Consider the following 15,236-nt stretch of genomic DNA (forward strand, 5'->3'; position numbering starts at 1 on the left):
CAGCTAGTTACTGATAATGTTTTATAATATAATGATAAATATGAATTTATTGTAGAATATAGATTAATAATTGTAGAATATATACTAAAAATTATGATCAATTTAATATAGAATAGTAGGATTATGTCCTACAATACAACATTTTGGATATTTTCATTATAAATGATAATGCATGGCTATAATAAAATATCAAAGTAAACATAATAAAATAAATAAAAAAACAGATAAAAGTAAATGCCCACATTTCTTCTTTCACTGGCACAATATATGGCAATAATAAAAATATAAAAATTAACATAAAAAAAAAACAGATAAAAGTAAAGCCATCCCTTTTTTCTTTACTGGCACAATATATAGCAATAATAAAAATGAGCGTAATAGAATAAAATAAAAAAAATAAATAAATAAAACAGATAAAAGTAAAGGCACCCCTCTTTTCTTCACTGGCAGAATATATGGCAACAGTAAAAATATAAAAATTAGCATAGTAAAATAAAATAAAAAAAAAACATAAAAGTAAATGCACCCTTCACTGGCACAATATATGGCAATAATGAAAATCTAAAAATTAACGTAATAGAATAAAATAAAAAAATAAAAAAAACATAAAAGTAAAAGGTACCCCTTTTTTTCTTCACTGGTAGAATATATGGCAATATTAAAAATATAAAAATGAACGTAATAGAATAAAATAAAAAATAATAAAACAGATGAAAGCAAAGGCACCCCTTTTATCTTCACTGGCAGAATATATGGGAAAAAGAAGAATAGAATAATACAAATAAAAAAACAGATAAAAGTAAATGCATCTCTTTTTTCTTCACTGGCACAATATATAGCACTAATAAAAATATAAAAATTAACGTAATAGAATAAAAAAAAAAAGATAAAAGTAAATGCACCCCTTTTTTTATTCAGTGGCACAATATATGGTAATAATAAAGAATAAAACTTAACATAATAAAATAATGAAAAAAATAGATAAAAGTACATGTTCACCTTTCTTCTTTACTGGCCTGATATATGGCAATAATAAAATATAAGCATTCACATAATAGGATAAAATAAAAATAAATATATAAAAAAACAGATAAAAGTAAACGCCCACCATTCTAACTGGCATAACTTATGGCAATAATACAATTTCAGGAATAATGTAATAGAATAAAATAAATTTAAAAATTAGATAAAAGTAAATGCACCCCTTTGGCATAAAATATGGCAATAATAGAATATAAAAATGATCGTAATAAATGGAATAAAAAAATAAAATTAAAACTAGATAAAAGTACATGCCCACCTTTCTTCTTTACTAGCCTAATATATAGTAATAACAAAATATAAAAATTAACATAAAATAAAAACATAAAAACAAGAAAATAAATGCCCACGTTTCTTCTTCATTGACATAATATATAGCAATAATAAAATATAAAAATCAATATAATAAAATAAAAAATAAAAACAAGATAAAAGTAAATGCCCACCTTTCTTCTTTACTAGCCTAATATATGGCAATAATAAAATATAAAAATTAACGTAATAGATGGAATTAAAAAAAAAAATAATAATAATACTAGATAAAAGTACATGCCCACCTTTCTTCTTTACTAGCCTAATATATAGTAATGACAAAATATAAAAATTAACATAAAATAAGAAAAAAATAAAAACATAAAAGTAAATGCCCCCCTTTTTTCTTCATTGACATAATATATAGCAATAATAAAATATAAAAATTAAAATAAAATAAAAAAAATAAAAACAAGATAAAAGTAAATGCCCCCCTTTCTTCTCCATTGACATAATATATAGCAATAATAAAATATAAAAAAATAAAATAAAAATGAAAAAAAAACCATAAAAACAAGATAAAAGTAAATGCCCACCTTTCTTCTTCACTGGCATTATTCCCCTTGGCTGATAAATGAAGGGGGGAAAAAAGTAAAATCCTTACAAAGAGGAGCAGCTGTCCAAGTGGAAAATTATTGCAGAAGTAAAATGTATCAGTTTGATTCCAATCCTTTCAGCAAAAAAAAAAAAAAAAATTAAAAAAAAATAATAATAATAATATTATATATATAAAAAAATACAATTTGCAGCCAGGATCAGCACATAAAATATAATAAAATAAAATTAAAAAAAAAAATTAAATAAAATCCAGATCAGCAGACAGGAGCAGAGGTCATTTTCAATTTACAAGTAAAAAAATGCATAGTAAAAATAATCCTGCATTCTGGCATGTGGGCAGCTGTAAAGTTAGTTTCCCTGGCTGAGTGCAGGCAGTGAGGAGGTGCAGGCAGGGAGGGGTGAGGCTGCCCCAGGAGAGGGGTGCAACAGATACCAGGCAGCCCCTGCTGGTTGCTATGAAGAGGTCTGTCCAGAGGTGCCAGTCACAGCTCACCCTGCCTGTGTGCCAGCTGCTGCAGGGAGGAGGGGGGACTTGTTACAGGGGTCTCTGGTGGCCAGGCAGGATTTTTAGCAGCAGGCAGGGGCGCCCATCCCAGCTGCCAGGCCAGTGGGCAGGATGACACATGGCTGCAGGGGGCGCTGCTGACCTCCCTCCTGACATCTCCCAGCTCAGGTCCTGGCAGGTGCACTCACTCACACAGGAGCCCAGGCTGCAGCCCAGGCTGGTCCAGGCGGCTGCGCGATCACATGACCCCGCCGCCTCGTCACGTGACGGACAAGATGGCTGCGCCCATGGAGGCACGGGGGTGAAGGTGAAGAGCGGAGGAGCAGCGCTACGGTCGGATCTCTGTGGAGGTGAGGACGGAGGGTTATGGCAGGCTGCCTGGCAAATATATATCTATCACTTGCCTGATTCTGAGCAACAGCAATGCTGTATTTCGTGGTTTCATTTCCTTTATGGTATTTACGAGGACCAGGATGGGCATATTACTATACAATTGGGGCATTACTTCAAGAAGGGGCACAGAATGGGAACATTACTACAAGAAGGGCACAGAATGGGAACATTACTACAAGAAGGGGCGCAGGATGGGGACATTACTACAAGAAGGGGCACAGAATGGGAACATTACTACAAGAAGGGGCACAGAATGGGAACATTACTACAAGAAGGGGCACAGAATGGGAACATTACTACAAGAAGGGGCACAGAATGGGAACATTACTACAAGAAGGGGCGCAGGATGGGGACATTACTACAAGAAGGGGCGCAGAATGGGAGCATTACTACAAGAAGGGGGGCAGAATGGGAGCATTACTACAAGAAGGGGGGCAGAATGGGAGCATTACTACAAGAAGGGGGGCAGGATAGGGACATTACTACAAGAAGGGGACTAAGATAGGGCGCATTACTACAAGAAGGGGGGCAGAATGGGAACATTACTACAAGAAGGGGGGCAGCGTGGGAGCATTACTACAAGAAGGGGGGCAGAATGGGAGCATTACTACAAGAAGGGGCGCAGGACGGGGACATTACTACAAGAAGGGGCGCAGGATGGGGACATTACTACAAGAAGGGGGGCAGAATGGGAGCATTACTACAAGAAGGGGGGCAGAATGGGAGCATTACTACAAGAAGGGGGGCAGGATAGGGACATTACTACAAGAAGGGGACTAAGATAGGGCGCATTACTACAAGAAGGGGGGCAGAATGGGAACATTACTACAAGAAGGGGGGCAGCGTGGGAGCATTACTACAAGAAGGGGGGCAGAATGGGAGCATTACTACAAGAAGGGGGGCAGGATAGGGACATTACTACAAGAAGGGGACTAAAATAGGGCACATTACTACAAGAAGGGGGGCAGAATGGGAACATTACTACAAGAAGGGGGGCAGAATGGGAACATTACTACAAGAAGGGGGGCAGCATGGGAGCATTACTACAAGAAGGGGGGCAGAATGGGAGCATTACTACAAGAAGGGGCGCAGAATGGGAACATTACTACAAGTAGGAGCGCAGAATGGGAACATTACTACAAGAAGGGGACTAAGATAGGGCACATTACTACAAGAAGGGGAATAGGATGGGGACATTACTACAGGGTGGGGAAATTACTGCAAGGTGAGATAAAGTTGGGGACATTATTACAGGATTGGGACAAAGATAGAGACATTGCTACAAGAAGTGGAGCAGGATGGGAACATTACTACAAGAAGGGGACTAAGATAGGGCACATTACTACAAAAAGGGGAGCAGGATGGGGATATTACTACAAGAAGGGGAGCAGAATGGTGGCATTACTACAAGAAGGGGAGCAGGATGGGGACATTAGTACAAGAAGGGGACCATGATGGGGACATTACTACAGGGTGGGAACCAGAGTGGGGACATTACTACAAGAAGGGGACTAAGATGCGGACATTACTACAAGATCAGGACCAGGATTGGGAAATTACTACAGGATCGGGACCAGGATGGGGATATTACTAGAAGAAATAGACCAAGATGGGGACATTACTACAAGAAGGGGACCAGGTTGGGAATATTAGTACAAAAAGGGGACCAGAATGGGGACATTACTACAGGATGGGGAAATTACTGCAAGATAACACCAAGTTGGGGTCATTACTACAGGATGGGGACAAGGATAGGGACATTACTACAAGAAGTGGAGCAGGATGGAGACATTACTACAAGATGGGATCAGGATGGGGACATTACTACAAGAAGGGGAGAAGGATGGGGACATTACTACAAGATGGAGACCATGAAGGGTACATTACCACAAGAAGAGAACCAGGATGGGTCATTACTACAGCATGGGGACATTACTACAAGATGGGATCAGGCTGAGGACATTACTACAAGAAAAGGAAAAGGATGGGGACATTACTACAAGATGGGATCAGGATGAGGACATTACTACAAGAAAAGGAAAAGGATGGGGACATTACTACAAGAAAAGGAAAAGGATGGGGACATTACTACAAGATGGGATCAGGATGGGGACATTACTTCAAGAAGGGGAGAAGGATGGGGATATTACTACAAGATGGAGACCAGAAAGGGTACATTAACACAAGAAGAGGACCAAGAAAGATGGAGCATTACTACAGGATGGGAACATTACTACAAGAGGGGGACCAGGTTGGGGACATTACTACAAGAAGGAGACCAAGGGGACCAGTCACTTTTTTTTTGGCTGTTGATTCATGAATTTGACACACATTTTTTTTTAAAACTCTTACTTTTGTCTTTCATCATCTTTGTGACATTTTTAGCATCAAAAGTCACAAACCCCTTAAAAACTAACAAAAAAATGCACCAAATTAAAAACTCCACCAGGAACATTACTCCCGGGGTGTGGAGTTTGGAGTGAGATGCACCCAATAAAATCTGTGTAAATATCCAGATAAGCATAGTTATCGAGATAGAATTAAAAAAAGAAAGAATAACTTCAAAGTAACTCAAAACGAATAGTGAATAAGGCACAAATACTAAAGCGGCTGTAATCTAGCGCGGCTGCGGTCACTTCCTATTGATTAACTCGTTTGGTCCGAAGGCAGGGAGAAGGAAGCAGACGCTGATTGGACACAGGACTCGTGTGACACCACAAGCCCTGGCACTGTGAGTCTGGACTCCGCTGCAGTGGTGCCGGTACAGGAGGTGAGTATATAGGGTCTATTATTTTACCTGTGGGAAACATGGAATCAGAAGGGGTTGTCCTAGTAGTGGATAACCCCTTTAAGGATTGCTGTTTTCGCGCTGTTTCCTCTTAATCCAGGCCAGCTTCAGTGCACTGCTCACAAGCTAGACAGCAGCAGTATTTGGTCTCATAAGCAATGTTCACACGTTGCGTTTTTTGCAGCATTTTTTCCATGAGTTTTATGCATCTAAATTGCTGCTTTTTCCAGCACCAGCAAAAACAATAAGATTGCACAAATCTGATCACACACACACACTTGCTTTTTTTCCCTGACTGAAATGGAAATCTGCTGCATTAATAATAATAATAATTAATAATAAATCTTTATTTCTATAGCGCCAACATATTCCGCAGCGCTTTACAATTCAGGAGGTCTTATACAAACAAATGACAGTTATAGAAAATACAATGATTAGAGTAAGGAAAAAAAAAGAGACAACCCTGCCCGTGAGAGCTTACAATCTACAATGAGATGGGGGGGAAACAATGTGCAAGTGCTTATTTACAATGACAATCCTGAAATGGCGGATAAATAAGGGATGCCTTAACCAGTTGGCCAGAACCTTGAGATGCATTTGGGTGCAGTGGAGTTTGATGTGAAGTTATGCAAATTCAATTCGGCTAGAGAGTGTGATAGGCCACCCTAAAAAGATGCGTTTTAAGGGAGCGTTTGAAGCTGAGTAAGTTGTGATTCATCCTAGCTTCTTGGGGTAGAGCATTCCAGAGGATTGATGCAGCTCAGGAGAAGTATTGGATTCGGGAGTGGGAGATTCGGATTCGTGTGGATGTTAGTCGAAAGTCATTTGCAGAGCGTAGAGAACGGGTGGGGTGATAGACATAGAGGAGGGTGGAGATGAGGGGGTGCCACACTGTGGAGAGCTTTGTGGTGATAGACAGAGAGGAGGGTGGAGATGAGGGGGTGCCGCACTGTGGAGAGCTTTGTGGTGATAGACAGAGAGGAGGGTGGAGATGTAGGGGGTGCCGCCCTGTGTAGAGCTTTGTGGGTGAGAACAAGCAGTTTGAATTGGATCCTGTGATATATGGGCAGCCAGTGCAATGACTGGCACAGAGCAGAGGCATCCGAGTAGCGGTTAGCCAGGTAGGTGACCCTGGCTGCTGCGTTAAGGATGGACTGTAGAGGAGAGAGTCTAGTTAGGGGGAGACCGATTAATAGAGAGTTACAGTAGTCAAGGCGGGAGTGGATCAGGGCCACGGTGAGGGTTTTTGTCGTTTCCATTGTGAGAAAGGGGTGGATTCTAGAGATGTTCTTGAGGTGCAAGCGGCAGGAGCGGGCAAGAGATTGTATGTGGGAGGTGAAGGAGAGATCAGTGTCAAGTATAACACCCAGACAGCGGGCCTGCGGCCTAGGACTTATCGTTGTGCCACACACAGACAGGGAGATGTTGGGTTTAGGAAGGTTGGAAGACGGAGGGAAAAGAAGAAGTTCAGTTTTGGAAAGGTTAAGTTTCAGATAGAGAGCAGACATGACATTGCAAACTGCAGTCAGGCAGTCACTTGTGTTCTGTAGTACAGCGGGGGTGAGCTCAGGGGATGAGGTGTATAGCTGTGTGTCATCAGCATAGAGATGGTACTGGATAGTACTGGCATTATTGAAAGTGTCAATTCTTTCAGCGTTTTTTCAGCTTTTTTTTCACCATTGAAAGCAATGAGAGTGCAAAAACTCAACTGTGTTTTTAGCTGCATTTTTTTGTGTTTTTGATCCTATGTGATGAATGAAAGTAACTTTATTTAAACATGTACTGTTAATGACAAATGACACCAAATATACAGCTAAAAAACGCAACAAAACCTGCTTTTTGGAAGCAGTTTTTTTTTAATTATACTAGCTGTACTACCCGGCTTCGCCTGGGTTAATAACTGCTGTTAACAAAATAAAATGTATTAACATTCCCGGGATAGAATGTATAAATAGAATGTATTAACGCCCGGGATAGTAACTGTCTCTCTGTTTCTCTCCCATTCTCTGTCTGTCTCCCCCTCTGTATATATCTCTCTGTCTCTTTCCCTGTCTGTCTCTTTCCCTGTCTGTCTCTTTCCCTGTCTGTCTCTTTTCTCTTTCCCTTTCTGTCTCTTTCCTCTTTCCCTGTCTGTCTCTTTCCCTGTCTGTCTCTTTCCCTGTCTGTCTCTTTCCCCGTCTGTCTCTTTCTCCGTCTGTCTCAATCTCTTTCCCTGTCTGTCTATCTATCTCTTTCCTTGTCTGTCTATCTATCTCTGTCCCTTTCCCTGTCTGTCCCTTTCCCTGTCTGTCCCTTTCCCTGTCTGTCCCTTTCCCTGTCTGTCCCTTTCCCTGTCTGTCCCTTTCCCTGTCTGTCCCTTTCCCTGTCTGTCTCTTCCCCTCTCTTTCCCTGTCTGTCTCTTTCCCTCTTTCCCTCTGTCTCTTTCCCTGTGTCTGTCTTTATCTGTCTCTTTACCTGTCTTTGTCTGTCTCTTACCCTGTCTGTCTCTTTTCCTTTCTTTCCCTGTCTGTCTGTTTCCCTGTGTCTGACTCTGTCTCTTTGTCTGTGTCTGTCTCTTTGTGTCTGTCTCTTACCCTGTCTGTCTCTTTCCCTGTCTGTGTCTGTCTCTTTCCCTGGCTGCATTGTGACACGCCAACATTCCATATAAGGGCGTGGCTGCGCATTCTTCTGAAGTTCTGGCTGCACTGTGGCTCCCAGCTCCATTCGCTTTAATGGAGGCAGTTTTTTTGGCGAATAACTGTAAAGCGTGGGGTTAAAATTTCCCCTCAAAACATAGCCTATGACGCTCTCGAGGTCCAGACGTGTGAGTGTGCAAAATTTTGTGGCTGTAGCTGCGACGGTGCAGATGCCAATCCCGGACATACACACACACTCAGCTTTATATATTAGATTTATTCACTTATATAGCGCTATTAATTCCACAGCACTTTACATACATCAGTGACACTGTCCCCATTGGGGCTCACAATCTAGAGTCCCTGTCAGTATGTCTTTGCAGTGTGGGAGGAAACCAGATGAGACCCACGCAAACACGGGGAGAACATACAAACTCCTTGGTGGGATTTGAACCCAGGACCCCAGCGCTGAAAGACTGCAGTGCTAACCACTGAGGCACCACAAGACTGCAGTGCTAACGACTGAGCCACCGTGCCACCCACCAAAAAATTAGGTTTTGCTGCAGCATAAAAGCAAAGTGTGAACATAGCCTTAAGGCTATGTGCCCACGCTAGAATGTCCCTGCGGATTTTTTTGCCTGAAAATCCGCGACTTTCGCGGCAAATCCGCACCCGCGGATTTGCCGCGGATTTACCGCGGATTTGCCGCGGATTTTGATGCGGATTTTATTTTTTTTTTTTCCCCATTCAAAACAGAAAATCCGCACAAAATCTGCACCAAACAATTGACATGCTGCAGATTGTTCCGCATCAAAATCCGCGGCAAAATCCGCAGCGGAAAAATCCGCAGCATGGGCACAGCATTTCCAAAATACCATTGAAATGGCTTGGAAGTGCTGCTGCTGCAGATTTTCGGCAAATCCGCGGCAAAATCCGCGTCAAATCCGCGATAAATCCTGTAGCGTGGGCACATAGCCTAATATCTCTCAAGAACAGCTTTAAATCTTAAAAAGCAGAATTGCTAAATTGTTTGTATTTACAAACAGTATCCAACAATATCCATCTATGAAGATGGGAATAACACTTTAGTCTGGAAAATAATGATGTGTACGTTATGGCTAGACATAAAGGGAACCTGTCATATGGATTTACCATAATGGGCAGGCTGTTCCTTTAAACAGTCAACAGTATCTACACTAAAATCTGACGTGACCGACCTGCCAAAGAGCGTCCAATGTCACCATGATATCTCCTAAACTCTTGCCTAGTGGACATAATTGGTGAAGCCAACAGTACTTGCTGTAGCTTTATCTGAGCACTGCTAAAAGCCAGGAACTAAAGTACTGTAGCAGAGCTCCATCCCGCTGCTTCCCAATGCATACACAGTGCGCAGAAAGAGCCAAAGCAAGTACATCAAATGTACTGAGCACTTCCGGACATCAGAAGGTATTCAGGTGACACTGATCCCCATTTGGCAAGTCAAACACTTGAGATGTCAGGCTGCTGTGACACTACGACTTAACCCTAGAACGCATACCTGGGGCCTCGCAGGCCTGCTAGGTCATTTGTTTTCTATGGTAGATTGAATTGCTTCCGCGTTCTAGGGTTAAAGAATATGTTGCAGGGCTTTGGAAACGGTACATTCTGAGCAGTTAGAGAGACATTGGTTGGACACTATTGGTGTCTACATTGTTATTTCTTGTCCCGTCATATATTTTGCAGGTTTACAGCACATGAGAGTCATCTGGACATTATCGCGCTACGATGGAACGTGCAGAGAATCCTCAGAGCGAGTTTGCAAAGTTCCTTCAAATGAGATTCAGTGAACTTCCCGTAATTGACCAGTGAGTATCACCATTTAATGGAGCCACATTATGATATCGAGCGTAGAGATGAGTGAACCTAAAGTTCGGTGTTCTAATTCAGACTTTTCCGAAAAGGAAAAGGAAAGGAAGGGAAAGGAAAAGAAAAGGGGAAGGGAAAGGAAAAGGAAAGGAAGGTAAACGAAAGGAAAGAAAAGGGGAAAGAAAAGGGGAAGAGAAAGGAAAAAGAAAGGAAGGCAAACGAAAGGAAAGAAAAGGGGAAAGGAAAGAAAAGGGGAAAGAAAAGGGAAAGGAAAAAGAAAGGAAGGCAAAGAAAAGGGGAAATTAAAAGAAAGGAAAGGGACTTCCTGTTCCTGTCCTGGCTGAGGTGGAAGCTTAGAGGAGAGCTCCTGCCACCCCTCACAGAAACCGACTAAAAACAGACCCCCCCGGACGAGCCACCAAACAGAGAGCAGCACAGGAGGTTACCTAAAGCAGACAGCTATGGAAAGGTACCTCCTGAGAAGCTCTGGGAGCGGTGAGGCAGCCTGGAGAAGCTTTGATATGGACAGAGGAGAAGATAAGATAATGGCGCCGAGCCTGATGGGGGAGGAGCCTGAACGCATGGTGAGAGACACAGAAAAGCAAACACAGAGCTGGAGGGGGAGAGATAAGGGAGATATGAGCGAGGAGACAGGAGATAAGGAAGATATGAGCGAGGAGTCACAGGAGGACACAGCAGGAGAGAGGTGGATGCAGGGGACTGATGAGGGTGGATCGCAATGGGAGGATGAAGGAGATATGGAGGCAGAGGGGAGAGAAGATGCAGGCAAAGCAGGGCAGCTCAGAGACACAGCAGTGTTGGAGGATGAAACTGACAAACAGTACAGGGAGATTAATCCCACTCAGACTCACAGGAAGTCAAATGCAAGAATTCATAGTACCCCTTCCAAAGGAAACAAAAAGCAGCTTACTACACCAACATCACAAGCCTGCAAGCTATTGGGGGATGGAGGTGGTGGCCCAGTCCAGACAAAGAGAACTAAGAAAACAGCACCACCTGCAGGCCAAGACAAGTACACACAAAAGCTTAATGTGGACTATAAAAAACTGGCTGAAGAAGTGACATCACACTTGTCAAAAGAGATTAAAGTGGCTATTGAGGCAGCCATACAAACATCATTAGCTAATATGCAAAAACAGATAAATGCCCATGCATCTAGACTGGCAGAATCAGAGCAGAGAATATCTGACTCCGAGGAGACAATACTGGCTATGCAAGCGCAAATAGCAGCTCTAGCAAAATCTAATGAATACTTGAAGGATAAAGCGGACGATTTGGAAAACAGATCGAGACGAAACAACCTACGTATAGTCGGGTTGCCAGAGTCTGTGTCGATTGGACAGTTGGATAATATATGCGAGTGGGAGCTACCGCAGGCCCTGGGCATAAAGGCGAAATTCAGAGTTGAAAGAGCCCACAGAGTGGGTCCACTGAGACACCAGGAGGCTAATAAGGGAGAGGGCCAAAACTCAAACAAGAATACCCCGATAAGAGCCAGGCAGGTGATTGTCAAGTACCTTGATTATAAGCATAAGGAGGAAATATTGAGGGCCTTTAGAGAACGAAAGCGTCCACTACAATATCAAGGCAACAGACTGCTAATTTTTGGGGATTATTCAGCGGAAGTATCCAGAAGGAGAAAAGAATTTACCAAAATTTGCTCATTTCTGTACAACAAAAAAGTAAAGTGCCAGCTATTATACCCTGCTACACTGAAAGTTAGAAACCCCAATGGCTCGTTTGTATACTACAAGGACTACAAAGAAGCAGAAAACATTCTCATGGCAGAGCTCAACAAGACTAGGTCAGAAAGGCAAGAAAAAGGAGCTAGTGGAGAAGGGAATAATAGAAGAGGATCCCCCACAAGCTCAGGAAGAGATGTGGGACGTCTTGGGGGACAAAAGCAAGTCGAGACCAGGGAGGAAAGGAGGCCAAGCCCGGGTCGACAGCATAATTCTCGCCTGGAACACAGGAACCAACCCTTGGAGAGAAACCATGATACCTGAACTGGAACTCGCTCATTGTTTTTCCTTTTTTTGCCTGTTTTTTTTTTTTCTCTTCCCAAACAGGGAGAGGCGTTGAGGAGGATGCATTACGGAGAGAGGGTTGGGGAGGTGAGAGGAGGAGGGGGAAGGGAAAAAAGAGAGGAAAACATCCCAAAGTCTGGGTCCTCTTCCCCCCCCCCTCTCTCTTTTTTTTTTTTTTTTTTTTTTTTTTTTTATTTTTTTGTTCTTCTCCTTTCTTTCTCCATCTTCTCTCCCCTTGGTCTTTTTTTTTCTTTTTTTCTTTTTCTCCTTTGTCCAGGAACATCATCCAAATTCAAATGAAGTGGGCCTGTTCTGGGCGGACTGATGGCTACCTGGAGTCAGAGATAAGTAGGACTGGAGAATCTTGCTGAGGTTTTGACATACTGTGCTAATTTTTGCATAATTTTCAAAGGCTTATTCAAGTTAGTCCGGGGATAGAACATATATTTTTTGGGGGGTGATTAGGGAGCTACATATTTTGGCTAGGAATAGGGGAGCTCACCAACGTGGCGGGAAGCGCCGTGGATTTCTCGGAAGGGAAATTATGTTTTACAGTTACATGCTTTTTGTTGTATTTGTTATATTTGCAAGGTGGGGAAAGGGAGTGTCGATTTTGTGGTACCAACTGTGATTCTAGTGTCGAACATCTCGTCTTCCTTGATGCAGGGGCCCATAGGGGAGGGAGTAGTAAAAGCAGAATACCCAGGTAAACATGATACAGATAACTACGTGGAATGTTAAAGGGCTGAGATCACCTAACAAACGAGCAATGATATTGAGACATCTGAAAAGACTAAAGACAGACATTGCCTTATTACAGGAAACCCACTTGGGGGGGGAGGACTTTTTCCGCATGAAGAAACATTGGGTGGGCACCGTTTACGGGGCAGCGGCACAAGGTAGAAAAGCGGGCACTATGATTCTAATAAATAAACAATTCAGTCATGAGGTAGTGGCACATGAGGCAGACGACCATGGAAGGTGGCAGCACTTAACAATCGTTAGTCCAGCGGGTAAACTCAGTATTTATAATGTCTATGGCCCAAATTCACAACAAATCACATTTCATGATGACATAAAGGCCACCATATTAGCAGATGGGGAGGCTAACATTATAGTGGGAGGCGATTTTAACACTGTCCCAGACTCAGCTGAAGATAGGAGGAGGGGCGAGGAGGGGACAGCTAATGTGGGCAGGAGTTTAGACAATAGGGATGTAACATTAGAAGACGTAGGACTGAAAGACATCTGGAGACTAACTCACCCACATGACAGAGAGTATACACACTTCTCTCACCCTCATGATAGCTGGTCACGTATTGATCAGTTCTGGATCTCGCAAGACTTACTGAGTGGAACGCAAGATTGTGTGATAGAGAATATGGTGATCTCTGATCATAGTCCGGTGAGATTGGGCATTAGAGAGAAATTCAGGAGAGGTACAGATATCATATGGAGATTCCCATCGTTCCTTCTCAGGCAAGATAATTTCCACAAGGTGCTACAGGAGTGGTGGAGAGAATTCGCAGAGGACAATAAGGAACATAGAGAGTCCCCAGTGATATTTTGGGAAACGGCAAAAGCGGTCCTAAGGGGCCGTCTGGTGGGGTACGCAGCCATGATCAAACGGAAAGCCAATGAGAATTATAATTTCCATAGTGAAGCAGTACGGGTAGCATATACAAATTATGTGACAAATAGATCTCCCATGACAAAAGGCAGATGGTTGGAGGCAAAAGAGGGATTTGACGAATGGGCCAAAAAAAAGGAACAACTATTCTGGTCGCACAAGGAGGTTGACTTACATAGGTTTGGCAACAAGGCGGGAAGGATGTTGGCCAATCTGGCAAGGGGCAGCAGAAAGATGACAGTGATCTCTAAACTGAAAACAAAGGGGGGAGAGGTGACTACGGATCCTAAGGACATTAATAAACTGTTGGGAGATTACTATAGAAAATTATATGGGTCAGGGAATAACGACATGACTGATGAGGCAGAGTGGCTAAGACAAGCCCAAATGCCTAGCTTGACGGAGGAAGATTTGAGTGCCTTAAATGCAGATATCACAGTAGAGGAGGTGACGAGAACAATTGGGGAGCTTAACACCAACAAGGCACCGGGACCTGACGGTTTCAATAGTGAATTCTATAAGGCTCTGAAGGATCTGATCTCGCCGGATCTAACCTCAGTCTTTAATGCTTTCCTGGGAGGGGCGGAAATACCCAAAAATTCCAACATAGCATATATTAAATTACTCCCCAAGGGAACCAAGGACCTGGATGATCCCTCTAGTTATAGACCTATATCGCTCATAAATCAGGATTTAAAAATTATGTCCAAGATCATGGCTAATAGACTGGCCGAGATCTTACCTAGGATCATAACGAATCACCAGGTGGGGTTTATTAAGGGGAGAAATGCCGTTACCAATATCCGAAAGACAATTCTAGTGGTAGACGCGGTTAGACTGGGTCTCACTGAGGGAGGGGCTAGACCTGCCCTAGTTACACTTGACGCAGAAAAAGCGTTTGATAATGTAAATTGGGGGTGGTTAGACAGGGTAATGGAGGCCATAGGGATTGTAGGCAAGATGAGACTTTACATTAGAAACCTTTATGCCAACTCGGGAGCTAGGGTACACACTCCGGGCTTTCTATCAGACGTGTTCCCTTTGATGAAGGGAACAAGACAGGGCTGCCCATTATCTCCTCTTTTATTCAACCTGGCAATCGAGCCGTTGTCAAGAATACTACAGGGACAAAATAGCTTTAAAGGAATCAAGATAAGGGGTTCAGAAGTAAAGACAGCGCTTTTTGCTGATGACATCATACTTTATATGGGGGACCCCGGTGCGGATTTGCCACAGACTCTTGCCTTGATTGAAAAATTTGGCTCATTCTCCGGTTTCAAACTGAACAAAAAAAAATGCGAGATCATGTTCCTAAAGGGGCATCATGGGACAATGGGGGGACAAATAAGGGATGGCTGTCTATGTGGAATTCCTATAGCACAATCTTCAATTAAATACCTGGGAGTGCATATAGGAAGATCGGTGGAAACAATCTATAACTTGAATTATGGACCGCTAATCAGGAAAATTACAGTTCAATTAAAGGGATGGAAAGGTCTGC

At 42.6% G+C, this 15,236-nt stretch overlaps 2 protein-coding genes across 5 annotated transcripts in view; one reads left to right on the forward strand and one right to left on the reverse strand.

The window, feature by feature from the left end:
* The window catches only part of DLG2 (discs large MAGUK scaffold protein 2), a 1,610,676-nt gene extending 1,608,036 nt beyond the window's left edge, over window positions 1-2,640 (reverse strand). For 2 of the 3 annotated variants that reach the window (XM_075337521.1, XM_075337520.1), the window contains exon 1: window positions 1,890-2,639. In XM_075337521.1, coding sequence (XP_075193636.1) covers window positions 1,890-1,908 — 19 coding nt within the window. In that variant the 5' untranslated portion in view covers window positions 1,909-2,639. Of the gene's footprint in view, window positions 1-1,889 lie in introns of all 3 variants that reach the window. The other variant, XM_075337519.1, reaches the window with a different exon arrangement.
* A 17-nt stretch (window positions 2,641-2,657) lies between these two features.
* The window catches only part of TMEM126A (transmembrane protein 126A), a 31,009-nt gene continuing 18,430 nt past the window's right edge, over window positions 2,658-15,236 (forward strand). The window contains exons 1-3 of one of the 2 annotated variants that reach the window (XM_075337531.1): window positions 2,658-2,766; window positions 5,476-5,579; window positions 9,935-10,056. In XM_075337531.1, the coding sequence (XP_075193646.1) occupies window positions 9,977-10,056 (80 nt within the window). In that variant the 5' untranslated portion in view covers window positions 2,658-2,766; window positions 5,476-5,579; window positions 9,935-9,976. The remainder of the gene's footprint in view (window positions 2,767-5,475; window positions 5,580-9,934; window positions 10,057-15,236) is intronic. The other variant, XM_075337530.1, reaches the window with a different exon arrangement.

The sequence above is a fragment of the Anomaloglossus baeobatrachus genome, chromosome 2 (assembly GCF_048569485.1).
Source record: "Anomaloglossus baeobatrachus isolate aAnoBae1 chromosome 2, aAnoBae1.hap1, whole genome shotgun sequence".
Taxonomy (NCBI): Eukaryota; Metazoa; Chordata; class Amphibia; order Anura; family Aromobatidae; genus Anomaloglossus; species Anomaloglossus baeobatrachus.